The 26307-nt window shown below is 41.3% G+C and overlaps 2 protein-coding genes, 1 long non-coding RNA gene and 2 other non-coding genes across 8 annotated transcripts; 3 read left to right on the forward strand and 2 right to left on the reverse strand.

Moving 5' to 3' along the window:
• Window positions 1-122: 122 nt before the first annotated feature.
• On the forward strand, window positions 123-2455 carry LOC147201377 (uncharacterized). Its single transcript, XR_015101622.1, has 3 exons — window positions 123-602; window positions 1561-1949; window positions 2036-2455. It is a non-coding gene; the product is annotated as an uncharacterized LOC147201377 (long non-coding RNA).
• On the reverse strand, window positions 1145-1216 carry trnad-guc (transfer RNA aspartic acid (anticodon GUC)). The gene has a single exon. It is a non-coding gene; the product is annotated as a tRNA-Asp (tRNA).
• A 1001-nt stretch (window positions 2456-3456) lies between the features above and the next one.
• On the forward strand, window positions 3457-8802 carry LOC147201379 (protein mono-ADP-ribosyltransferase PARP3-like). The gene is made up of 10 exons (XM_086117795.1): window positions 3457-3592; window positions 3739-3943; window positions 4026-4151; window positions 4431-4610; window positions 4807-4945; window positions 5327-5550; window positions 6397-6636; window positions 6708-6885; window positions 6979-7122; window positions 7550-8802. The coding sequence occupies exons 2-10, from the start codon at window positions 3758-3760 to the stop codon at window positions 7717-7719; spliced, it is 1587 nt and encodes a 528-aa protein (XP_085973921.1). The 5' UTR covers window positions 3457-3592; window positions 3739-3757; the 3' UTR covers window positions 7720-8802.
• Window positions 8803-8954: 152 nt separating this feature from the next.
• gpr61l (G protein-coupled receptor 61-like) lies at window positions 8955-13124 on the forward strand. Of its 4 annotated transcripts, none has more exons than XM_086117792.1 (3): window positions 8955-9301; window positions 10493-10878; window positions 11227-13124. In XM_086117792.1, exons 1-3 carry the CDS (start codon window positions 8976-8978, stop codon window positions 11853-11855), a joined length of 1341 nt encoding a protein of 446 aa, XP_085973918.1. In that variant the 5' UTR covers window positions 8955-8975; the 3' UTR covers window positions 11856-13124. The 4 variants fall into 4 exon arrangements, with proteins under 4 accessions (XP_085973918.1, XP_085973919.1, XP_085973920.1 ...); XM_086117793.1 differs by having other exon boundaries at window positions 10493-11457; window positions 11615-11748; XM_086117794.1 differs by having other exon boundaries at window positions 8955-9531; window positions 10493-13124.
• On the reverse strand, window positions 10077-10148 carry trnad-guc (transfer RNA aspartic acid (anticodon GUC)). Its single transcript has one exon. It is a non-coding gene; the product is annotated as a tRNA-Asp (tRNA).
• Window positions 13125-26307: the final 13183 nt, after the last annotated feature.

The following is a 26307-nucleotide window of genomic DNA, read 5'->3' on the forward strand; positions in this document are numbered from 1 at the left end:
TGTCAAGACTTTTATATTGCTCACGAATTTATCAAAATAACATACCGATGTGGGGACTGACCACTGGCTTTGTTTCATGGAAAAGTTTTTAAAAAATTATCAAATTTGTATAAAGTGGTGGGAAGTAGGACCCAAAGGGAAAAACGAGCTTGACTGGGGACAGTGGACTGTGTGGACACACGCACACACACTAAATACAATGCGTGACAGTCCGTGCCAGACACAGCACGAGTCATGAATGGCAGCCCTCCAGGAGCACGGCTGAGAAGAGGGACGAGGCATCGTTTTTCATCTAAAATAGAGGACTATCATAAAGCGACGGCCATAATGAAGTTCGAGATCAGATGCTGTTTAATTGGAAATACACATCTACCAAGGTTTCGACCTCCGGAGGCCGTCTGAGAGAAATCAACCTGTTGCGTCGGGACAGAGATGCAAGCGCAAGCTTCTTCAGCTAGGAGGCTGCCGATCAGTTTGTTTCACAAGGAACCGTCGAGCTTTCTTTATCTTGTCCTGTGGAATCGTGTGTGCAATTCCAATATTTGACGACTCGGGATTCTAAATAATCTTTTCTGATTTGAAGAACACACGGAAAATCATGGGTAGGTATTTTTCAAACGACATTAACAATAGAAATGACATACGATTAACTTTCTAAAGCCAAATGATGTGCAGTATTTCAAATGCCTAGTTTAATACATTGTGTTATAAGGTACCATTTTTTATGATAAATGTGACCAGCACGTTGTGACAGAGGATAAACACCATAATTTATTTGTTCAATTTATACACGCTAATTGCCTTATACATGCCTTGCCTTATAAGAATAACTTATTTATAATAGCTCAGACGCAGATCGTTATCCTCACAATACATAACATCATCAACACAATTCTGTGGCGTGTTAAATGTTGCTGTACGGGGAATTTAAGTGGCTGCATCAGAGAGGCGATGCAGTCGAAACTATTCTCAATAAAATGCATTGCAGTTACGATCTAGAAATGGATATACAGTGGTGATATACAGGTATGACTGCCAATATACACCCACAATATAGACAGTACAGGACAGTTTACATTTTGTTTCGGATTTGAAGAAAAACATTGATTTATCTCACAATGGAGAAATTAGCAAAGAGCTTGTCCTCCCCGTCGGGGAATCGAACCCCGGTCTTCCGCGTGACAGGCGGAGATACTGTCCACTATACTAACGAGGAGTGATGACATCAGAGTTAAGTAATTATTATAACAAGTGCTTACCTTTTTTGCTATGCAGGCAATGACGCGTCTTATTCTTAATTATTGTTAGGAGAAAAAAGCTCCACGTAACGTTTAGAATCGATTCCCACCTAGTTAGTGGAGATGTGTTTGAATGCTCTTTGTCTTTGTGTATAATTGACTGGGGACCAAATCCAGTGTGCCGTCTGACTTTTAGCACGCCATGTTCCAGCTTCCTTTGGCCCTGAACGTGATTAGCGAGAAAAAAATTCACGAATGGAGCTCTTGTGTAGCCAGTGAAGTCTGCCAAATGTGATATTAACTATCTCTCTGTTGATCTCAGGACCTCGGCAAAAAGACGTCCCCAATACGAAGGGATCAAGTCATGGAAGAGTAATGGCTGAGAAGTTTGATCCCATATTCTCCTCTGTCTCAAATCGTCCGGTGACAAATCTTACAACCGCCCCATGGGAGCAACATCCAACAGTTCCTTCCGATGTGGGCGTGGTCACAAGCTCCCAGTCGCAGCTCAAAGACCTTATTGGCTTGTTCTGCATGGTGACGCTGAACCGTATCGCTTTATCGGAGTGATGGTGGCCATTGCTCGGGCCCCACACCTCAAGAGATTCGCTTTCGTGTGCCACCTTTGCGCCGTGGACCTGCCGTGCACTCTTCGGGTGGCCACCACCCGCTTCAGCGTTACCACAGGCCCGGGCTCCACTTTCTCTCAAGGTACGTGGCACACTTGTTGGCAGAGAGGACAGACTCGCCATGTGTCTGTGTATATATCTCTACATGTTTTTTTTTGTTTTTTGCAGCATCAGCATCCAACGTCGTTCCAACGGTGTGTCACGGGCGAGAGGTGGTGGACTCCACGACGTCTTCCTTGTGAAGATGAGCTGAGTAACTCTGCCAAGCGTTGTAAACACAATTATATAACCACTAGTCCTCAAACGGGTGTCTGAGATATTTAAGAGGACAGTTGTCCTGACTTTGTTGTCCTCAAAGTGCTGTGAGTACAATGTCCCGATTCTTTTCTTCTGTTTTTCAATTAAAATAAATGACCAAGTGAAATCATGCCAATAAAAGTTACATAGAGTCCTGCCCTCGTTTTTACTGCAACAATGATCGTGAATCTGTTAAATGTATTATATACGGGATGTTTTTCATGTAGATTTTGGTGAACATTTTGTGCTTTCTTGTCATTTATGTAAATAAAATGTTTTTTATTAATACGGTACGAGAATTCACTTGTGTTTTATTTGGATAAACCATGCACAATGTTTCTATTCTGTGCGTGTCGGCACGTGTGCATGTGTTTGTGTTTTAGTTCATTTTGAACACAACCTCATCCCAGTTATAAGAGGGTGCACATTATTTTTGCGAAACTCATTACTCTTATGAGTTGTTTTTACTTCCCCTGTCCAAATTATTTGTTTTCACTGGATTAATACAGTTCACGTTAATGGTGGAAGAAGTTGAGAAATTATTTAAAACTAATTGTTTTATACATATATACCACAAAAACCTGGTATTTGTAAAGGGGTGTGTTGACTTTTTATTTCATCCACTGTAAAAATCTGACTATAATTACTATGATAGGACCTGGACTACAGCACTGGTGACAAGATGGTTTCCCGTGATATATCTTCTACCAAAGCCTTCAAATCAAACGGAGATTTGGCTAAAATTCAGCAGTGATTGTAAATCATCCACCAGAAGATGCTACGAGATTACAGCTTCATTCTACAGCCACTTAAATCACAATACAAGCACACAATGTCATCCTGTACTGGGGAAAAGCAGCATGATTCAGTCCTGGGTAAAGTAACGCCCGGCAGTCGTGATTTAACAATACTATCTTGTGTTCAATTTGTTTTAATACGCCAATATGGGTGCCAATTTGAGGGGATGACCTTGTAAAACGTCATTATTTTTCAAGATGTTAAGGGCCACAACTAAAATATGGGCATTATACAAACAAATATCGGCGAGGAAAGTTCATTTCTAATGAAAAATACAAGCATTTTAGCAAATAAAATGTAGCAAAACATTGGGTACATATTTGTATAGAGGTCAAACCGTGAGATGAAGATTCATCTGACTGGAATTATAAATTATTTATCGCAAACCCAAGTTCGAGTTGAATGTGTTAAAACGTTTTCAAATGTTGAGGGCACTCCCCCAGTTGCTCGCTAGGTGGCGGTGCAGGCCGACATTTTAGCTCGGTTGTGGGCTCATGGTGGCTGATTCCCGTCACTGACAACAGCATGGAGGAAGAAAGCCTGAAAATCCAGCTCCGCCTCTTCCTGACACACCAACACAAGGAAAACTTCCCCAAATTCCGAAGTCAGACCTTCAACACTGCAGTGACTGTGAGTTGCTTCTTTGTTTTTATGTGTGTGTGTGTGTCATCATCTCTAACAACACGCCTTTATTCGCGTGTTACACGCACTGTGACTGAACATGTCCGGACATCGCGGCTTCTTTAGCAACATAGCAGCTGTGTTTGTTCACTCAGCTACTCAAAGAGTATCCTCATGGCACCAAAGAGACGGTCTGCTTCTGCTACCAAAGCGGGCGGCAAGAAGATCAAGGCAGAACCCGAACTACCGAAGCCCAAAGATGCATTCACCTCGACCAAAGAGGCTCTTCTGGCTGCAGGGCCACAAACCAAAGGAAAGAAGAAGGTGGACGAACACTGCTCACTGTCAAGCAAAGGAGAGGTTAGCCACTTATGTCCAGGCCCAGTCAGTCGTTAAGATGCAGTCACTACTAAATAACAAATACTGTATTGTTTTCCTCCAGGTGCACGAAGACTATGACTGCATGCTCAATCAGACGAATATTGGATACAACAATAATAAGTTTTATGTTATTCAAGTCATTAAAGCTGCCAATAAGTACTATTCATGGAACAGATGGGGCAGAGTGGTAAGTTACGTGAATGTAGACGCGCTCGTTCAGGGGTGCCTGAGTCGAGAGCCCCAATCCAGCCTGTTTTCGATATCTCCCCCTCTGTAAAGCTTGTTGATGTACTGATCATTTGAATCATCTAAAACTGTCTGGATAGGGGCTTTTAAGGACAATTTGGGCACCCCTGCATTAGATAGGTACTGCTGAGCTATCATGGAAAATCATCGAATTGCATTTTTTTTCGCTTATTATTTGATATAGCAACTGATACCCGATTCCTTTTTCATCCAACTTCAGGGTGAGGTGGGTCAATTCAAACTGAATACGTTTTCAGACGTTGAGAGTGCCGTGAAGGACTTTGAAAAAAAGTTTAAGGACAAGACCAAGAACAACTGGAGTGATCGCATGAATTTTGTGTCTCACTCTGGGAAGTACACTTTGATTGAGGTGGATGGAGAACAGGATGCAGAGGTCAAGGTAATATTTTTATTTTTTTATTTTTATTTATTTATTTATTTATTTTTAAGATGCAAGGTGGGCTGACTATGAAACATGGAAACCTGATGTCACAGAGCCCTGACAATGACCTTCTCGGAAACATTTTTAAACCGCATCGATTATCAGCAAAATCTGACTGTTGTCCCCCCCCCCCCCCCCCCCCCCCATTTGTTAGGTGGACAGTGTTGATGGAACGGCTGACAAGGTCACTAAAAACGTCCTACCTTGCACCCTGGACAAAGCTACACAGGCGCTCATCCAGCTCATTTTCAGCAATGATATGTTCAAGGAGGCAATGGAATGTATGAACTTAGGTGGGTGTGACTCAGTGCCTTTTCAGCATGGACTGGTTCAGGCACTCTAATCGTTTCTCAAAGTAGACACATGAGTGAGCCACTCAGTGAAACATTTCTATGACTGACCTTACAAACTGCAAAGCCTGATTTTACCTCCCGCCTATCTTCCATTTTTTGCCAACCTTTCACAGCTTCCTTTTTTTTTTAAGTCTTGTCCCCACAGCAAGGTTTCGTGAAAGTTGGACTGGTAGAAAGTCCAACAGAAATAGAACATTTGCAATTGAATCGAAAAAAGGATTGTTTGTCATTTGCAAGTTTTGGAATGCCACAACGTTTTAGAACAGGGCAATGCAAACTTGAAATCATTTCAACGTGTGGACTTTGTGTTTGTTGAGATAGACGTCAAGAAGATGCCTTTGGGTAAGCTCAGCAAGTTGCAAATTGCAAAGGGCTTTGAGGTGCTGGAAGAAATTGAAGCAGCCTTGACTCAAAAGAGCAGGAGGCCACGTCTTGAAGAACTTTCCTCCAAGTTTTTTACAACAATCCCGCATAACTTCGGTCGCACCAGACCACCAACCATTGACAACAACGACATTGTGGAAAAAAAGAAAGAGATGCTGATGGTAATTTTTTCTTTCTTTATTATTACCGTATTTTCTGCACTAAAAGGCGCACCTAAAAGCCTTCCATTTTCTTACAAGCTCACAGTGCGCCTTAAAATCCGATGCGCCTTGTGTGTGCCTATTCGGTACTATGTCGAGCCCCAAAATGGCTCCTTGCTAGAGACAAGCTTACAACACAGAGTTCAAACTTAAGGCGATCGGTTTCGCAGTTCAACACGGAAATAGAGCCGCGGCAAGAGAGTTCAACGTTAATGAGTCAATGTTATAACTTGCTGTTGGTTAAGTGAACCGTGTCGCTGCTTTATTAAATAAGTTTTGCTGACATTTCACTTTCATTTGCAGTCGTATATATATACATATATCTATATCGATATGCCTAACTCAAATTATCCTCAAATTGAGGGTAGTTCGAGCGTGTTTTTTTTTTCTCCCCCTCCCCCTCCCTTGTGGTTTCTTTCTGACTTCCGGGTTGAGTGAACGCTGGCGCGTTTTGGCTGCCGCTGCTCAACCCGTATTGTTTTGTGTTTTTTGTTATTGTAAAGTGTCCTTGGGTGTCTTGAAGGCGCTTATAAATAAAATGTATTATTATTATTATTATTCTTATCTGATCGTTCTGTTGGCTTTTCTTTGAGCGTAGCTCCATCTAGTGGATGCATTGTAGATTGCGTCATAATGCGGCGTGTCCAATCTATTAAAAAAATTACAAAATAGGCCATTCATTGAAGGTGCGCCTCATAATCCAGTGCGCCTTTTAGTGTGGAAAATACGGTATTATCTTTTAAAAAATATCTAGCGGCTCGTCTTTCAGATGACTTTCCCCCACTGAATTGTCGAATGCTCCTGTAGGTGCTGGCTGATATTGAGCTCGCTCAGACTCTGAAATCAGAGACAGAGAAGGCACAGAAAGAGATGATAGAGACTGTCCCCGACCCGCTTGACCAGGACTACAATTCTCTCAAGTGCAAACTCTCTCTGTTGGACAAAAGCACAGAAACGTTCAAGATAATAGACACATACCTAAAGCAAACCCAGGGCTATCAGAAGCCCAAAATTGTCAACGTATGGGAAGTCGACAGAGACACTGAGGTAGGATCTCGGCTGTATTTTGCTCTTTATCCAAAGGAATGACGGTAAGAGTTATCACTGCACAATCGCAGGGGGCTCGATTTCAAGAGAATGATGACCTGGAGAACCGCCGTCTGCTGTGGCATGGCACTAACATCGCCGTCGTGGCTGCTATACTGAAGAGCGGCCTGAGGATAATGCCCCATTCTGGGGGCCGTGTCGGTCGCGGTATCTATTTTGCATCGGAAAACTACAAGTCTGCATGTTATGGTAAGGCTAAATAAATACGGACTAGTCACACATCTGAAATGGTGGTAACAATGACCACATTTTTTAAAAAATGGCTTTCATTCTCATTTTTAGTGCGCACGTCGAAAAATACCGGCGTGATGTTTTTGAGTGAAGTGGCCCTCGGCAGAGAACACACCATCACCAGAGACAACTCTTCTTTGAAAAAGGCACCCGCTGGATACGATTCTGTAGTTGCACGAGGTCAAGTGGAACCAGGTACTTTCAAGTTTGATCACGCCTGTGTCGTGGCAGCTCGTGGTTGAATGACTTCAAATAGTTTGTAGTCGACGCTCGAGTCATGAATGTCGACGCAGTGACATTTCACAAAAATAGTCCCATTTACGATTAGGGAATTGTACGCTCATACACTTAGAGTAAACTATGCCGCGTGCGGGCAAATGCAAACTAAACAACTTTTGATTTTTTATTTGCCTTTTATGTCTTGAAGAAACCACACCTCGGCCGTTTGCGTTTGTGAGTCATTTATCCCAAAACATGTTTCTGTTCTGATTGCGAAATTGTAACTTTCATATTGTTGTGAAATCTCTCAAATGTGTACAATCCTGGTACATCCATGAGGAATAATAATATTTAATTCAACCCCAAAACTCACTCATTTCTATCAAGCGATTTGTGTTTTCAGATCCGTCCAAAGACATCTTCATCACCCTGGAGGGCAAGGAGGTGGCCGTCCCACAGGGTAAGCCTATCACGCAGTCTCAGTACTCTGAGAGCTGCTTCGGCAACAGCGAATATCTCATCTACAAAGAGAGTCAGTGTCGCCTGCGCTACCTGCTTGAGCTGAAAATGTAACGGCAGGGAAAGGCATTTCTCTAAAAACAGGTGTGCCACGCTATGTCGGGCTTTGCTTTTTTTTGTTTCCTCTCTCACAATTTTCTTTGTTCGCACCTTCCGTGCTGTTAATCTACACATAATGAGTGTGAAGGATTGCACTTTAATACTCAGACATGCACTCGCTCCATTGATGAATCCTTTGCTTGATGAAACATAGAAGTATGAATCGTACCTTGTTTTGCCTCTCGGTTAATGAATGACGCAGGTGTACTTAATGTTATGGCTGGTGACTGCAGGTCATCGTGATCGACACTTTAAATTATCGAGTGATATTCGCTTATGTTTTCTAATGCATTGCTTGATGTGCATTCTGCCTGTGAAGCATTTCTGACTGGCAATCTTGAAAATGTGCTCAATTATTCTATAGATTAGAATAATTAAATTCTTCTGTCATTATATAATTAAGTGTTGACTGGAGGACTCGGTAGAAAGTGCAATTTTACTACTAATCATAAAGCACTGTCAATATTTTTGAGCTGCTAAAAAAATAAAAAATAAATGCCCAGGAAGTGCTTCTGTTCTGCAAAGCAATATCGAAGTTGGAAATAGATGCCTTTCCTTGATACGGTGGAACCTACAAAGTTGAACACCCCCCAAACGTGATTAGAAATTGGAGTTCAAACCAAATTTTCTGCTAGAATTAAGTTCTATCTTCTTACGCGTATACATAAATGCCAAATTTTTCGCTACCCATTAGATTCCATTTTGTGTTGTCTAGCGTCATCAATAGTTTTATTTCAATTGTTTTAATTTGCTAGTATGAGAGTGAAGAATGTCCCAATGCTGAATAAAGCGTTATCGTGTGAAGTTCCTAATCGTTTGGAATGGCAGGCAGTTCGAGCCTGGATGGAATGAATTCACTTTAGGTAATTTCCCGTGGTAAAAAATGTTTTGATACTGTTTTTAGTCAACCAGTGTCACAGAACGGATTGTGTTCGACTTTGGAGGTTCCTGCCTCACCGCGTGGTGTTCGTAGAATGACCAATTACGCTGTGATGTGATTTGCACTATATGCTAGAACCAATAAATGTATGTCTCTAACTACTGCTTGTGATTAGTTTGTATTCTTACCTCATGACTATCAATGAGAGATGGATATGAAATGCGGTTGATGTATCGTCAAAAAGAGCAAGCCATTGTCAACACTTTTTATATTGCTCACGAATTTGTCAAAATAACACAGCCGTGTGGGGACTGACCACTGGCTTTGTTTCATGGAAAAGTTTTTAAAAAAATTATCAAATTTGTATAAAGTGGTGGGAAGTAGGACCCAAAGGAAGACTGAGCTTGACTGGGGACAGTGGAGTGTGTGTCACTGTGAAAGAAGAGAGGGGGAAACTGGGCACACACACACCAAATACAATGCGTGTCAGTCCGTGCCAGACACAGCACGAGTCATGAATGGCAGCCCTCCAGGAGCACGGCAGAGAAGAGGGACGAGGCATCGTTTTTCATCTAAAATAGAGGACTATCATAAAGCGACGGCCATAATGAAGTTCGAGATCAGATGCTGTTTAATTGGAAATACACATCTACCAAGGTTTGGACCTCCGGAGGCCGTCTGAGAGAAATCAACCTGTTGCGTCGGGACAGTGATGCAAGCGCAAGCTTCTTCAGCTCGGAGGCTGCCGATCAGTTTGTTTCACAAGGAACCGTCGAGCTTTCTTTGTCTTGTCTTGTCCTGTTGAATCATGTGTGCAATTCCAATATTTGACGACTCGGGATTCTAAATAATCTTTTCTGATTTGAAGAACACACGGAAAATCATGGGTGGGTACTTTTCAAACGATATTAACAATAGAAATGACATACGATTAACTTCATAAAGCCAAATTATGTATTTCAAATGCTTAGCTTAAAAAATGTGGAATAAGCTACCGTTTTTGTTATTATGATAAATGTGACTAGCACTTTGTAACACAATACTGTATAAACAGCATAATAATGTATGTGTTCATTTTATATACGCTAAGAAGTGGTTGCCTTTTCTTATATCACCGACTTATTTATAATAGCTCAGACGCAGATCGCTGTCCTCGCAATAAATAGCCTTATCAACACTCTTCTGTGGCGTGTTAAATTTTGCTGTACGGGGAATTTAAGTGGCTTCATCAGAGAGGCGATACAGTCGAAACTATTCTCAATAAAATGCATTGCAGTTACGACCTAGAAATGGATATACAGTGGTGATATACAGGTATGACTGCCAATATACACCCACAATATAGACAGTACAGGACAGTTTACATTTTGTTTCGGATTTGAAGAAAAACATTGATTTATCTCACAATGGAGAAATTAGCAAAGAGTTTGCCCTCCCCGTCGGGGAATCGAACCCCGGTCTTCCGCGTGACAGGCGGAGATACTGTCCACTATACTAACGAGGAGTGATGACAGCAGAGTTAAGTAATTATTATAACAAGTGCTTACCTTTTTTGCTATGCAGGCAATGACGCGTCTTATTCTTAATTATTGTTGGCAGAAAAAAGCTCCACGTAACGTTTAGAATCGATTCCCACCTAGTTAGTGGAGGTGTGTTTGAATGCTCTTTGTCTTTGAGTACAATTGACTGGGGACCAAATCCAGTGTGCCGTCTGACTTTTAGCACGCCATGTTCCAGCTTCCTTTGGCCCTGAACGTGATTAGCGAGAAAAAATTCCACGAATGGAGCTCTTGTGTAGCCAGTGAAGTCTGCCAAATGTGATATTAACTATCTCTCTGTTGATCTCAGGACATCTCGGCAAAAAGACGTCCCCAATACGAAGGGATCAAGTCATGGAAGAGTAATGGCTGGGAAGTTTGATCCCATGATCTCCTCTGTCTCAAATCGTCCGGTGACAAATCTTACAACCGCCCCATGGGAGCAACATCCAACAGTTCCTTCCGACGTGGGCGTGGTCACAAGCTCCCAGTCGCAGCTCAAAGACCTTATTGGCTTGTTTTGCATGGTGACGCTGAACCTTATCGCTTTGCTGGCCAACATCGTAGTGATGGTGGCCATTGCTCGGGCCCCACACCTCAAGAGATTCGCTTTCGTGTGCCACCTTTGCGCCGTGGACCTGCTGTGCGCCGTTCTCCTCATGCCCCTGGGGATTATATCCAGCTCGCCCTTTTTCGGTACTGTGGTGTTCACCGTTCTCGAGTGTCAGGTTTACCTCTTCCTCAATGTGTTTCTTATCTGTTTATCAATTCTTACTGTCACTGCCATCAGCGTGGAGCGATACTTCTACATTGTGCACCCAATGCGGTATGAAGTCAAGATGACCATCAATTTAGCGATGGGTGTCATGCTTCTTATCTGGGTCAAGTCGCTTCTCTTGGCTTTGTTCACGCTGTTTGGATGGCCGGCGTACGGCAACCAAAGTTCAATTGCTGCAGCTCATTGCTCTCTCCATGCGAGCCACAGCCGCCTCAGGGGAATATTCGCCGTGCTCTACAGTGTTCTCTGTTTCCTGGTTCCTTCAGTGATCATCTTTACCGTTTACTGCGCCGTGTACAAGGTCGCTCGTTCGGCTGCCCTGCAACAAGTCCCCGCCCTCTCAACGTGGGCCGCCGCAAACCCGGATAAAAGTCGGACTGACTCGATCAGCAGCCAGACCACCATAATCAACACCAACCGTTCTCTGCCGCGGAGACTTTCCCCGGAGAGGGCGTTCAGCGGGGGCAAGGCAGCCCTCACCTTAGTATTCATTGTGGGTCAGTTCTTGATTTGCTGGCTACCCTACTTCATCTTCCACTTGCAAATGTCTCTGACCGGCTCCATGCGCAGCCCGGGAGACTTAGAGGAGGCGGTCAACTGGCTCGCCTTCTCCTCATTTGCAGTGAACCCATTCTTCTACGGTTTGCTCAACAGGCAGATCAGGGAGGAGCTGGTCAAGTTTCGTCGCTGCTGCCTAACCCAGCCTGTGGATTTTGGTGTTTCCAGCCACGAGGGCTCCTTGCAGGAGAACTTCCTCCAGTTCATCCAGAGAACCAGCAGCACAGCCGAAACCCGCTCCAGCTGTGTCAATGCCAGTCCCAGAAACACTATGGACCACAGGGTTAAAATCCCTGGACAAATACCTGAAGATCACGCGAAGACCACATTAGATTGACATTCTAATTTATGGATGGAACATTTTCTCTTATTCTTAAGTCTACTTTTTGTTGTTTAATTGCCGTACTACAGGGGTGCCCATTAGGTCGATCCTGGTCTAAGGTCTAAGACAGGTCCCAAGTAGATCCGAGGAGTGTCGAGGAGAAAAAAAACAAACAACAATTTGTGTGTCTTTGTACATGTTAGTAATATATTTTTTGTGTTAATATACACTGCACCCTAATCATCTTATCAGTCTCATTTTCACTAAAAAAAAAAATTTAACAAATAAAATAAAGCAGGTAAATCTTAAATTTCCGGTGGCGTGATTGTCACCGGAAGTTGTTAGCGCTCAGCAGTTTGTAATTGCAGCTTGTGATCAGAGCTGTTGTGCTCTATCTTTTATCGTCATGATTCTCATTCAAAGTTTGCTTCGTGTACAATTCGCTGAGGGCACGAGCAAAGAATAGGAATCCAGGAGGGCCCAGGGAAGCACTTTAAAACGGTACGTGTGAGCTACGATAGTTAACAGGCTGCAAAAGTGCGTCGCATGCCTCCGTTTCAAGCTGTTTCTCACACACGCGCGCGCGCGCGCGCATGCCCCGGTAAGGGTAGATCCCAGGAGGTTAGTTGATCGAAAAGTAGATCTTCGATCCAAAAGGTTTGGGCACCCCTGCAGTACTACATCCTCTTTCACTTTTAGCCAAGGTGCTTTGGCTGTAACAAACTATTTCATGGTTGTGATCAACTTTGTTCCTTCCCCCCAACTACGGTACTTTGAAAAAATGGTGGGGCATTTAGCTCTTGTGTCACGTTTCCAACGGACATTATAAGCACGGCTCTACCCTGCTCACCACATTGCCCCAAACCGGAAAAGAAAACCGGAACCCAAGACTAAGTACTCCAAAAATACAATAACATTTATGAGATTATTCATACGGATTTCGATTCCACGTAGATGTGCCGGGGCACCGTAAAATGTTTGTGGAAATGTATTTCTCCTGTTACATTTAGATTTGAGCTACCGTTATGTACAGTTGTTCTCTGTGATATGATCCACTAATTTACAGTAATGTTCTCTATGGAAAACAAGCCGCTGAAAGTGTCATCCCACCCCCCACGTCCATATCATTCATTGAAGAGTTATTATGAAGGGAGCTTTGTAAAGTACTGGGTGCTAATGTTGCCTGGCAATGATGTACTGTAACTTGATAAGAAGTAGCATAGCGCGACTCCCACATATCAATAAATGGTCTCTGAGCTCCAGAGTGTGAGGAACACTCATGAATCTGAGGGACAATACCTCCCAGTTCCTGTGTGCAACAGATATGCTAAATGTCACCTACCTCGGTCGTCATGACAATTGAGTGAGCCAGTGACTCACATAGCAACAAAGACCTTTGGGTTGGATGTAAGCTTTTGATCCCGGTTGCGTCTACCTATTCTGTGTCTGCATGCATGACGATGAGCACCCTATGTATTCGGATAGTCTTCATCAGTCTGAAAATGGGCTACGCGGCGGCAGGAAAGAATCAGGTTTATTATATAAGTGTAATGTGTACAGGGAGGGAGCAATGGGGAATATATAATGGGAATCATTACAGGACATTGATAATGCCCTTAGAGTGCCAACAAAGTGCTATTTTATGGCCGCCGTTGTTTGTATTAGCCTTTCATAAAAGGAAGACAGGTTGCCGTGTTCACAGAAAATGATGTCAAAGACATGATCTTCTCTTAACCCATCCATCCATTCATTTTCTGATCTGCTTAACCTCACAAGGGTCGCGGGGCATGCTGGAGTTTATCCCGCCAGTCTTTGGGCAGTGGGTGGGGCACACCCTGAACTGGTTGCCAACCAATCACAGGGCACACATAGACGAACACTCACACTCGCAGCTAGGAAAAAATTTGAGTGCTGCATTAACATGCCACGCATGTTTCTGGAATGTGGGAGGAAACCGGAGTACCCAGAGAAAACCCACGCAGGCATGGGGAGAACATGCAAACTCCACCAAGGAAGGGCGAAGCCAGAATCGAACCCCCACCTCTGCACTGTGAGGCTGACACGCTAACCAGTCGACCAATGGGCCGCCTGCTTCCTAACCAAGAGCTACAAACCTTTAGTGCAAGGTTGTCTTTTTCACGAGAACCACAACGTGGTGAGATGTGTTCCCCCCAATTTTGAGTTGTGATTTATTTATTTGATTTTAACCTCCAATCGTCCGACCTAATTCTGGACCCGGGCCATAATCCCGAGCCTTAAACCGAGTACCTAACATTAACCATAATCCCAATTACAACCTAGAACCCCAGCTCTAACACTGAATCCCAAACCTAAACCCCAAACTAACCCATAGTCCCTACTGCCAAGGCCCAACCCAAACCAAAACCACTCAATCTAATCCTGACCCAATTCTCATTCCTACGACAACAGTACAGCAAAACATTGGCCAGACTATCACCCCAAGACAAACATTAAACCCAACCCTAATACAAACCCACACCACATTTTGCAAATCTCACCGTAGCCCCGACCAAAACATCCTCTCGAGTCAAACTACACCAACTTCTGACCCGAAATGCTAACCCTCTCCTCTCAACTCTCCCCCCTAGTCCATACATGTGTCATTGATGCGTGGTGTTCCATAGGCTATCATTTATCAGCTTCTAAGAAAATACAGTACTAGGACAGAAAATAGACATTCAGTGCCCGAGCAAAGATCTCTGACAGAGTTACAAAAATTTGTAGTGAGGTTGCATGCATTCAATTCATCAGATGGAGTCAAACACTCAACCTCCAATCAAAGGATGAAACCGCAGAGACATGAGCAAACAAACAAAACAATGACATAACCAAACAACTTGGAGCCACGTTTGACTTCGGAAAGACACGACTCACAAACTGAAAATGACAAAACGAGAGAGAGCACCATCTAGTGGGGCGGAAAGAGATCTACAGCGTTACACTTTTTGAAATGAACCGTTGAAGCAATTACAAAAGAGCAGATGTCACTCCCTTTTGTCACTTTATTACGGATCTCAATATTGTGTGTGTGTGCGGATTGTGTCTGTGTGTGTGTGCGGATTCGCTGTACTGTAAACTAAACAATCCTACTTCCAGGTTTAAATACCGTTACTTTGACTTTGATGTATTGTTTATGAAAAAAGACTCAAACGAAATGTCAGTTGAAAATACTGTTAATTCTATCACAAAATTGACATCGAAAGTTCTACAGATATCATGAAAGCAATCCTTCCTCCTTGTCCTGCCTCTTCATCTGGGACTTTGTTCTAAACAGCATCTAACATATTTTCGATGCATTTTATTGAAACAAACCTTGAAGTTGGGGTGGAAAACAACTCAGCCGCGCCATACTTACTCCTTGACCACTAGACGTCAGTACAGTACAACATTTGGAAGAGGTTACGATGATAGTTACAGTTTCAGAATTATTACACACAACTATTTGTATACAAGTAATAAATTGCATTTTCCATCATGTGTCCCCTTGAAATCATCTCATTGCATATATTTTTAATGCCGTCACAGCTTTCAGACTTGACTATTGAATGACCTTAAAAAATGTCTTACTGTATGGTGTATCATTCTTTTGATCCATAATTAGGAGGAGTGCCACATTCACAGCAACTGTGTTTGAAAAGAATGGCGTATCTGAAGGGCGATGGCTTTCTCAAACAAGACTTAATGAGACATCGCATAGAGAAGTGTCATGGGAGACAGGCATGTTGAACTTAATCAAGGCATGCCTCAGACTGGAGCTATGCATCAGCACGGTGTTACGTTTCACTTGGGTGATAAGCACCAGTGGTTGTCCTCCATCTCCTGGACACGAACGAATAGCAGTATAATGCAGTCCCCCCAGACCAACGACTACCAAGTGATTTAGTAAACGCTGGAATATTGAAAGACTTTGAATGAGGATAAAGAATATACGCCTGAGTATTGTTTATTGTCTGTCTCTGTGTCGTAAAACACAACTCGTCTGGACCAGCCACCAGTCGCAGTCTGGCTTGTGTTCTCATTTATGATTACTTCAAAAAGTAATTATAAGATGTCACGTGACATCTTTGTACGGCTGTTGATGAAGTAAGCGCTTTGTTAGAGCTGCCGCTGTTGTGAAAGCGCTATATAAATCAGCATGTATTGTATTGTATTGTAAGTACGAGTAGGTCAGAGTAAATGTCTCACAATATGTGATCTGAAAGCGATTTCATGCAAGTGATTTCTTCTCTTCGGTCAATTCTGTGCATTTTTTACATCTGGTGCACACTACTGACCCCAAGTGGACTAAATTATGCATGCATGAATCATCAGTTGCCGATGACTCAACTGTAGGAAACTTCAGACACCGCAGGTGGTGAAATTTCTTTTCTGTTGTATGTGATTTATACTTCAGACGGAACAGGGATTCAACTCTAAAGGGTATGTGAATAAATATCCAGGCCAGTGTCAATCAAAACGGAGTTGCAATATCTTTATGGAGGCCATTTTTGCACAGCTCATGTACTTGATCTCATTGGATGGTGTGTGTGTGTGTGTGTGTGTGTGTGTGTGTGTGTGTGTGTGTGTGTGTGTTACAAAAAGGATTACAGTAATCCCTCATTTATCGCGGTTAATAGGGACCAAAACCACCCGCGATAAACGAAAATCCACGAAGTAGTGTCCAATTAACATACACAGATTTAAAAAAAAAATTATTTTTTAAGTCCGCAAACGGTCCGCGAGAAGCTGCAAAACAACAGTGAGTCACAGAGAGCAACATATACAGTACTGTACTCCATGTATATGTATAAATAAATATATATACTGTATATATATTTTTTTAACGTTTGAAAAAATCCGCGATGCACTGAACCCGCAATAAACGAACCGCGAAGCAGCGAGGGATCACTGTAATTGGTTTTGTGTAACAATAATCATAATGTACTCGATAATAATGAGCTAATTAGGACAACAGCATTTTATAATCTGCAAATGACATCCAATATGATACCAAGCATAAAAACATGGCAGGAAAGCCTGCTTGAGAAGTAAAAATGTAAATCAATTTTGAGGGGCTGCATTATTTGACAACAAAACACTTGTATGCATTACGAACAGCTCCCTGCCCCATCACACAGTCAAAGTGTTCTATTTTTAGACACAGCTTGCCCGGGTGACGTCTATTTGGCTCGGGTGGCCTCGCTTAGACTCTGAGTGGAAGAGGCCGACCCACCTTCAATCTCGGCTGATCTATTTGCGTCCGTCTCCCTCCTCACTGGCCCGCGCCACAGCAGGAATGCAGCCCGGATCCATGCCCTCTGATCCCATTCCTCCACGCTTACCTCGGCCCATTGGTGCCACCTGGGAACCAGAGAGGCAAATGCTAATGCATACCCGCACGCCATTTGCTTGAACATGATATCCAATCATCAACAATCCCTTAGCTGGCTTCTTTTCCAAGTTCCCATGGGGACTGCTTGCCTCCTTTCTTGTTCTTTTTTCGGGAGCATGACAGGGTATGAGCTTTTTTTAACGCAACAATCTGCTATAGAAAGCGCTGATTGATCGCAGCAACTGCATAATTGAGGAGGACCAAAATGCCATCCTGGCTGTATGGGGTTCACATGAGTCGCACATTGTGTGTCTAACGGGTGTGACGGACAACGATGCACTTACTGTAACAATCATGAGACCAATGTTTTGCAATTATAGAGATTTACAATACATCAATCCCACTCCTATAGAAGTAGAATACATGTTTAACATGTTAGAAACATCTCCCAACACTGTGTTACAGTTTAAACAAGTGCAAAGTGCAACCACAGTCATAAAAATTGTGTTAAATTAATACCTCTCAGTCGGTGACAAACAAAATTAAGCATTGCTATATTTCGAAAGAAATTTGTTTTGTTACAATCTAAGGCACGCGTGTCAAACCTAAGAGCCGGGCCACCACATCATTTCATGTCAGTTTTTATTTGTATTTTTTTGAAACAATCTCCCTTTTAGAATAAGTTGTTTTGTAGTTGAACTAATGTATTGGGGGGGGGGGGGGGGGGTCCATCAATTTATAGTGTATACAGTATGTAGTAATATGAGGTGATCATACATTTGGTTGATTGGTTCACAGGCGTAATGGAAAACAATTCTAATGTGACACCCCTGACTAGGATTCAAATTCATTTCGGTCATGCACATGTACTCATTGAAATGGTTGCCGAGTGTAACTCTTGACAACTTGGCTGGGTAAATTTTTTGCCAAAAATCATGACCATGTGTAGCAAGGCGTTTTTAGCAGAAAAAAAACGACAATGTATAGTAAGGTGTTTTTAGCCGAAAAAAACGACCACGTATAGTAAGGCGCTTTTAGCCGAACAAAATGACCATGAATTCGAAGCCGTTTTTAGCCGAAAAAAAAGACCATGTATAGTAAGGCATTTTTGGCCGAAAAAAAACGACCATGTATAGTAAGGCATTTTTTCCTGAAAAAAAAAAAACGACCATGTATAGTAAGGCATTTTTAGCCCAAAAAAAACGACCATGCATCGTAAGGCATTTTTGGCCGAAAAAAACGGCTATGTATAGTAAGGCGTTTTTAGCCCAAAAAAACGACCATGTATAGTAAGGCATTTTTGGGCGAAAAAAAAACGACCATGTATATAGTAAGGCGTTTTTAGCCGAAAAAAACGACCATGTATAGTAAGGCATTTTTTTGCAGAAAAAAAACGACCATGTATAGTAAGGCATTTTTGGGCGAAAAAAAAACGACCATGTATATAAAAAGGCGTTTTTAGCCGAAAAAAAACGACCATGTATAGTAAGGCATTTTTTCCCGAAAAAAAACGACCATGTATAGTAAGGCGTTTTTACTCGAAAAAAACGACCATGTATAGTAAGGCGTTTTTAGCCCAAAAAAACGACCATTTATAGCACAGCGTTTTTAGCCGAAAAAAACGACCATATTTAGTAAAGTGTTTTTAGCCGAAAAAAAGACCATGTATGTATAGTAAGGCGTTTTTGGACGAAATTTTTAGCCGAAAAAAACGACCATGTATAGCACGGCGTTTTTAGTCGAAAAGAAACGACCATGTATAGTAAGGCGTTTTTAGCCCAAAAAAATGACCATGTATATAGTAAGGCGCTTTTAGCCCAAAAAAATGACCATGTATATATATAGTAAGGCGTTTTGAGCCGAAAAAAATGACCATGTATAGTAAGGCGTTTTTAGCCGAAAAAAACCGACCATGTATAGTAAGACATTTTTAGCCGAAAAAAAATGACCATGTATAGTAAGGCGTTTTTAGCCGAAAAAAACGACCATGAGGGGTAAAGCGTTTTTAGCCGAAAAAAAACACCATGTATAGCACGGTGTTTTTGGCCCAAAAAAACAGCCATGTATAGTAAGTTCATATTTAGCCGAAAAAAAACAACCATGTATAGTAAGGCGTTTTTAGTGGAAAAAAACGACCATATAGTAAGGCGCTTTTAGCCGAAAAAAATGACTATATATATATATAGTAAGGCTTTTTTAGCCGAAGAAATCGACCATGTATAGTAAGGCGTTTTTAGTAAAAAAAAAACGACCATGTATATAGTAAGGCATTTTTGGCCGAGAAAAAACGGTGCCGGAGCTGGATTTGAACCCTGGACCTCTGCATTCGCACTCCAACCACGAACCAGTGGGCCACGGAGCCAGCCCAGCATCACACTCAAATGTATAAATGACAGCATAAAACACTTTAAAAAAAATTTTTTTTTTTTCATTAAAAGAAATAAAAGATTAACACAACAGAAATAGTCCTAAAGTAGAAATGTCCTTTTGTGACTGAAATGTCATCAGCCATCTAAGTCACAACAGGACATTTGCTTCTTTAGCCGAAAAAAATGACCATGTATAGTAAGGCGTTTTTAGCCGAAAAAAAATGACCATGTATAGTAAGGTGTTTTTATCCGAAAAAAAACGACCATGTATAGTAAGTCGTTTTTAGCCGAATAAAATGACCATGGATAGTAAGGCGTTTTTAGCCGAAAAAAACGACCATGGCTAGTAAGGCGTTTTTAGCCGGAAAAAACGACCATGTATATCACGGCGTTTTTAGCCGAAAAAAAACGACCATGTATAGTAAGGCATTTTTGGCCAAAAAAAATGACCCTGTATAGTAAGGCGTTTTTAGCCCAAAAAAACGACCATGTATAGTAAGGCATTTTTGGCCAAAAAAAATGACCATGTATAGTAAGGCATTTCTAGCCCCAAAAAAACGACCATGTATATAGTAAGGCGTTTTTAGCCTAAAAAAACGACCATGTCTAGTAAGGCATTTTTAGCCCCAAAAACACAACCATGTATAGTAAGGCATTTTTAGCCCACTAAAAATGACCATGTATAGTAAGGCATTTTTAGCCCCAAAAAACGACCATGTATATATAGTAAGGCATTTTTGGCCGAAAAAAACCCCGACCATGTATGTAAAGGTGTTTTTAGCCGAGAAAAACGACCATGTATAGGAAGGCGTTTTTAGCCGAAAAAAACCGACCATGTATAGTAAGGCATTTCTAGCCCCAAAAAAACGACCATGTATATAGTAAGGCGTTTTTAGCCGAAAAAAAACGACCATGTATAGTAAGGCATTTTTTTGCCGAAAAAAACGACCATGTATAGTAAGGCATTTTTAGCCCCAAAAAAACGACCATGTATATAGTAAGGCATTTTTAGCCGAAAAAAACGACCATGTATAGTAAGGCGTTTTTAGCCGAAAAAAAATGACCCTGTATAGTAAGGCGTTTTTAGCCCAAAAAAACGACCATGTATAGTAAGGCATTTTTGGCCAAAAAAAATGACCATGTATAGTAAGGCGTTTTTAGCCCAAAAAAACGACCATGTCTAGTAAGGCATTTTTAGCCCCAAAAACACAACCATGTATAGTAAGGCATTTTTAGCCCACTAAAAACGATCATGTATAGTAAGGCATTTTTGGCCGAAAAAACCCCCGACCATGTATATATAGTAAGGCATTTTTGGCCGAAAAACCCCCCGACCATGTATGTAAAGGTGTTTTTAGCCGAGAAAAACGACCATGTATAGGAAGGCGTTTTTAGCCGAAAAAAACCGACCATGTATAGTAAGGCATTTCTAGCCCCAAAAAAACGACCATATTTAGTAAAGCCGAAAAAAAACGACCATGTATAGTAAGGCATTTTTGGCCAAAAAAAATGACCCTGTATAGTAAGGCGTTTTTAGCCCAAAAAAACGCATTTTAGCCCCCAAAAAACGACCATGTATAGTAAAGTATTTTTGGCCGAAAAAAACCCCGACCATGTATGTAAAGGCGTTTTAAGCCGAAAAAAACGACTATGTCTAGTAAGGCATTTTTAGCCCCAAAAAACACGACCATGTATATAGTAAGGCATTTTTAGCCGAAAAAAACGACCATGTATGCAAAGGTGTTTTTAGCCGAGAAAAACGACCATGTATATATAGTAAGGCATTTTTGGCCGAAAAAAACGACCATGTATAGTAAGGCGTTTTTAGCCCAAAAAAAGACCATGTATAGTAAGGCATTTTTGGGCGAAAATAAACCAACCATGTATATAGTAAGGCGTTTTTAGCCGGAAAAAAAACGGTGCAAATGGTTTTCTTGATTGGCTGTCAGCCGGGTGAGGGTGCCCCTTCCCCTCTGCCGATGGCCCGAAGACAGCCGGGGGAGGCTCCAGCACACACCCCCGACCCCGACCCTTGTGAGGACAAGGGGATGAGAAAATGGATGGGAGGGTGGACGGACAACACCCATGCCCGCAAGAAGAGAACACGCGAGTGCGACAGGCCGGAGCTGGATTTGAACCCTGGACCTCTGCGTTCGCACTCCAACGCACTAACCAGTGGGCCACGGAACTGGCCCAGCGACACACTCAAATGTGTAAATGACAGCATAAAACACTTTTTTTTTTTTAAATTAAAAAAAATAAAAGATCAACACAACACATTAAAAGTCATGATCCTCTTAATTCTCTCTGTGTTGTCATTTCTTGCTCTTGTGCAGCTTTCTTGGCTTCAATCTTCTCCACCAGTTCCTGTCGGAGAAAGGGGATATGTCATCTGACCATCTCAATCACAACAGGACATTTCTACCTATTCAAGTGGAAGGGTTGTTGTCATTGGATGCCAAACTTTGGGAAATCGTTTTTAGCCGAAAAAAAGGACCATGTATAGTAAGGCGTTTTTGGCCGAAAAAAAGGACCATGTATAGTAAGGCATTTTTGGCCACAAAAAAATGACCATGTATGGTAAGGCATTTTTAGCCCCCAAAAAACGACCATGTATAGCATTTTTAGCCCCTAAAAACGACCATGTATAGTAAGGCATTTTTGGCCACAAAAAAATGACCATGTATGGTAAGGCATTTTTAGCCGAGAAAAACGACCATGTATAGTAAGGCGTTTTTAGCCCAAAAAAACGACCATGTATAGTAAGGCATTTTTGGCCACAAAAAAATGACCATGTATGGTAAGGCATTTTTAGCCCCCAAAAAACGACCATGTATAGTAAGGCATTTTTAGCCCCAAAAAACGACCATGTATAGTAAGGCATTTATGGCCAAAAAAAACCCGACCATGTATGTAAAGGTGTTTTTAGCCGAGAAAAACGACCATGTATAGTAAGGCGTTTTTAGCCGGAAAAAAACGGCCATGAGGGGTAAAGCGTTTTTAGCCGAAAAAAAACACCATGTATAGCACGGTGTTTTTGGCCCAAAAAAACAGCCATGTATAGTAAGTTCGTATTTAGCCGAAAAAAACCAACCATGTATAGTAAGGCGCTTTTAGCCGAAAAAAATGACTGTATATATATATAGTAAGGCTTTTTAGCCGAAGAAATCGACCATGTATAGTAAGGCGTTTTTAGTAAAAAAAAAACCGACCATGTATATAGTAAGGCATTTTTGGCCGAGAAAAAACCGTGCCGGAGCTGGATTTGAACCATGGACCTCTGCATTCGCACTCCAACCACAAACCAGTGGGCCACGGAGCCAGCCCAGCATCACACTCAAATGTATAAATGACAGCATAAAACACTTTAAAAAAATTTTTTTTTTTTTTTCATTAAAAGAAATTAAAGATCAACACAACACATTAAAAGTCATGATCCTCTTAATTCTCTCTGTGTTGTCATTTCTTGCTCTTGTGCACCTTTCTTGGCTCCGATCCTCTCCACCAGTTCCTGTCGGAGAAAGGGGATATGTCATCTGACCATCTCAATCACAACAGGACATTTCTAACAATTCCACTTGAATTGGCGTTTTTAGCCGAAAAAAAATGACCATGTATAGTAAGGCATTTTTGGCCGAAAAAAACGACCATGTATAGTATGGCGTTTTTAGCCCCGGAAAACCCCCCCCACCATGGATGTAAAGGCGTTTTTAGACGAAAAAAATGACCATGTATAGTAAGGCGTTTTTAGCCGAAAAAAATGACCATGTATAGTCAGGCGTTTTTGGCCGAAAAAAAACGACCATGTATAGGAAGAAATTTTTAGCCCCAAAAAACGACCATGCATAGTAAGGCATTTTTGGCCGAAAAAAAAAAAACGACCATGGATGTAAAGGCGTTTTTAGCCGAAAAAAATGACCATGTATAGTAAGGCGTTTTTAGCCGAAAAAAATGACCATGTATAGTAAGGCGTTTTTATCCCCAAAAAAACGACCATGTCTAGTAAGGCATTTTTTCCCCAAAAAACACGACCATGTATAGTAAGGCATTTTTAGCCCCCAAAAAACGACCATGTATAGTAAGGCATTTTTGGCCGAAAACCCCCCGACCATGTATGTAAAGGTGTTTTTAGCCGAGAAAAACGACCATGTATAGTAAGGCGTTTTTAGCCGAAAAAAAACGACCATGTATATATAGAATGGCATTTTTGGCCGAAAAAAAAAGACCATGTATAGTAAGGCATTTTTAGCCCCAAAAAAACAACCATGTATAGTAAGGCATTTTTTGCCCCAAAAAAACGACCATGTATATTAAGGCATTTTTGGCCGAAAAAAAAACGACCATGTATGTAAAGGTGTTTTTAGCCGAGAAAAACGACCATGTATAGTAAGGCGTTTTTAGCCGGAAAAAACGATCATGTATAGTAAGGCATTTTTGTCCGAAAAAAACGACCATGTATAGTAAGGCGTTTTTAGCCGAAAAAAACGACCATGTATATTAAGGCATTTTTGGCCGAAAAAAAACCGACCATGGATGTAAAGGTGTTTTTAGACGAAAAAAATGCCCATGTATAGTAAGGCGTTTTTAGCCGAAAAAAACGACCACGTATAGTATGGCATTTTTGGCCGAAAAAAAACGACCATGTATAGTAAGGCATTTTTGGCCTTAAAAAACGACCATATATAGTAAGGCGTTTTTAGCCGAAAAAAATGCCCATGTATAGTAAGGCGTTTTTAGCCGAAAAAAACGACCATGTATAGTATGGCATTTTTGGCCGAAAAAAAAATGACCATGTATAGTAAGGCATTTTTAGCCCCAAAAAACGACCATGTATAGTAAGGCATTTTTGGCCGAATAAAACAACGACCATGGATGTAAGGCGTTTTTAGACGAAAAAAAACGATCATGTATAGTAAGGCATTTTTGGCCTTAAAAACGACCATATATAGTAAGGCGTTTTTAGCCGAAAAAAATGCCCATGTATCGTAAGCCGTTTTTAGCCGGAAAAAAAACGACCATGTATAGTAAGGCGTTTTTAGCCGGAAAAAAAACGACCATGTATTGTAAGGCGTTTTTAGCCGAAAAAAACGACCATGTAAGGCGTTTTTAGCCCAAAAAAACGACCATGTATAGTAAGGCATTTTTGGCCAAAAAAAAAAAGACCATGTATAGTAAGGCGTTTTTAGCCCAAAAAAACGACCATGTCTATAGTAAGGCATTTTTAGCCCCAAAAAAACGACCATGTATAGTCAGGCATTTTTGGCCGAAAAAACCCCCGACCATATATGTAAAGGTGTTTTTAGCCGAGAAAAACGACCATGTACAGTATAGTAAGGCATTTTTGGCCGAAAAAAAACACCATGTATCGTAAGGCGTTTTTAGCCGAAAATAATGACCATGTATAGTAAGGCGTTTTTAGCCGAAAAAAACGACCATGTATAGTATGGCATTTTTGGCCGAAAAAAAACGACCATTTATAGTAAGGCATTTTTAGCCCCAAAAAAAACGACCATGTATAGTCAGGCATTTTTGGCCGAAAAAAAACGACCATGGATAGTAAGTCATTACTCTATGCGATCGTTTTTTTGGGCTAAAAACGCCTTACTATACATGGTCGTTTTTTTCGGCAAAAAACGCCTTACTATACATGGTCTTTTTTTTGGGCTAAAAACATCTAACTATACATGGTCGGGTTTTTTTTGGCTAAAAACGCCTTGCTAATCATGATCGTTTTTTTGGGGGCTAAAAACGCCTAACTATACATGGTCGTTTTTTTGGGCTAAAAACCCCTTACTATACTAGGTGTTTTTTTTTCGGCGAAAAACGCCTATTTATGGTCATTTTTTTCGGCTAAAAATTTCTGACTATGCGTGGTCGTTTTTTTTCGGCTAAAAACGGCTTACTGCACATGGTCGTTTTTTTCAGCTAAAAATACCTTACTATACATGGTCGTTTTTTTTTTTTTGTTAAAACGCCTTCCTATTCATGGTCGGGTTTTTTCGGCTCAAAACACCTTTCTATACATGGTCGTTTTTTTTTCGTCGAAAAATACCTTACTATACATGGTCGTTTTTTTCATCTAAAAACGCCTTACAATACTTGGTCGTTTTTTTGGCTAAAAACACCTTACTCTACATGGTCGGGGTTTTTTTCGGCTAAAAACGCCTTAATATACATGGTCGTTTTTTTCGGCTAAAAACGCCTTACTATAGATGGTCGTTTTTTTGGGCTAAAATGCCTTTCTATACATGGTCATTTTTTTGGGCTAAAAACGCCTTACTACACATGGTCCTTTTTTTGGGCTAAAAAGGCCTTCCTATACATGGTCCGTTTTTTTCGGCCAAAAATTCCTTACTATACATGGTCGTTTTTTTGGGGCTAAAATTGCCTTACTATACATGGTCGTTTTTTTCGGCCAAAAATGCCTTACTATACATGGTCGTTTTTGACGCTAAAAATTCCTATTATACATGGTCGTTTTTTTGGGCTAAAAATGCCTTCCTATTCATGGTCTTTTTTGGGGGGCTAAAAACGCCTTACTATACATGGTCGTTTTTTTTTCCGGCCAAAAACGCCTTACTATACATGGTCGCTTTTTTCGGCTAAAAACGCCTTACTATACATGGTCGGTTTTTTTCGGCTAAAATTGCCTTACTATACATGGTGGGTTTTTTCGGCTAAAAACGCCTAACTATACATGGTCGTTTTTTGCGACTAAAACGCCTTACTCTACATGGTCGTTTTTTTTCGGCTTATTATCGGCCAA

Source organism: Hippocampus guttulatus, chromosome 8 (assembly GCF_054856545.1).
Source record: "Hippocampus guttulatus isolate MCC_2025c chromosome 8, RoL_Hgut_1.0, whole genome shotgun sequence".
Taxonomy (NCBI): domain Eukaryota; kingdom Metazoa; phylum Chordata; class Actinopteri; order Syngnathiformes; family Syngnathidae; genus Hippocampus; species Hippocampus guttulatus.

Excerpts from the sequence above, each read along its gene's own strand:
- gpr61l (XM_086117791.1), top strand. The coding sequence starts at position 8,976 with ATGGAAAAGTTTTTAAAAAAATTATCAAATTTGTATAAAGTGGTGGGA. Across the intron at positions 9,302-10,492 it reads GGAAATACACATCTACCAAG|GACATCTCGGCAAAAAGACG; the intron begins GTTTGGACCTCC and ends TGTTGATCTCAG.
- LOC147201379 (XM_086117795.1), top strand. The coding sequence starts at position 3,758 with ATGGCACCAAAGAGACGGTCTGCTTCTGCTACCAAAGCGGGCGGCAAG. Across the intron at positions 4,152-4,430 it reads GGAACAGATGGGGCAGAGTG|GGTGAGGTGGGTCAATTCAA; the intron begins GTAAGTTACGTG and ends ATCCAACTTCAG. Across the intron at positions 6,886-6,978 it reads CTACAAGTCTGCATGTTATG|TGCGCACGTCGAAAAATACC; the intron begins GTAAGGCTAAAT and ends TCTCATTTTTAG.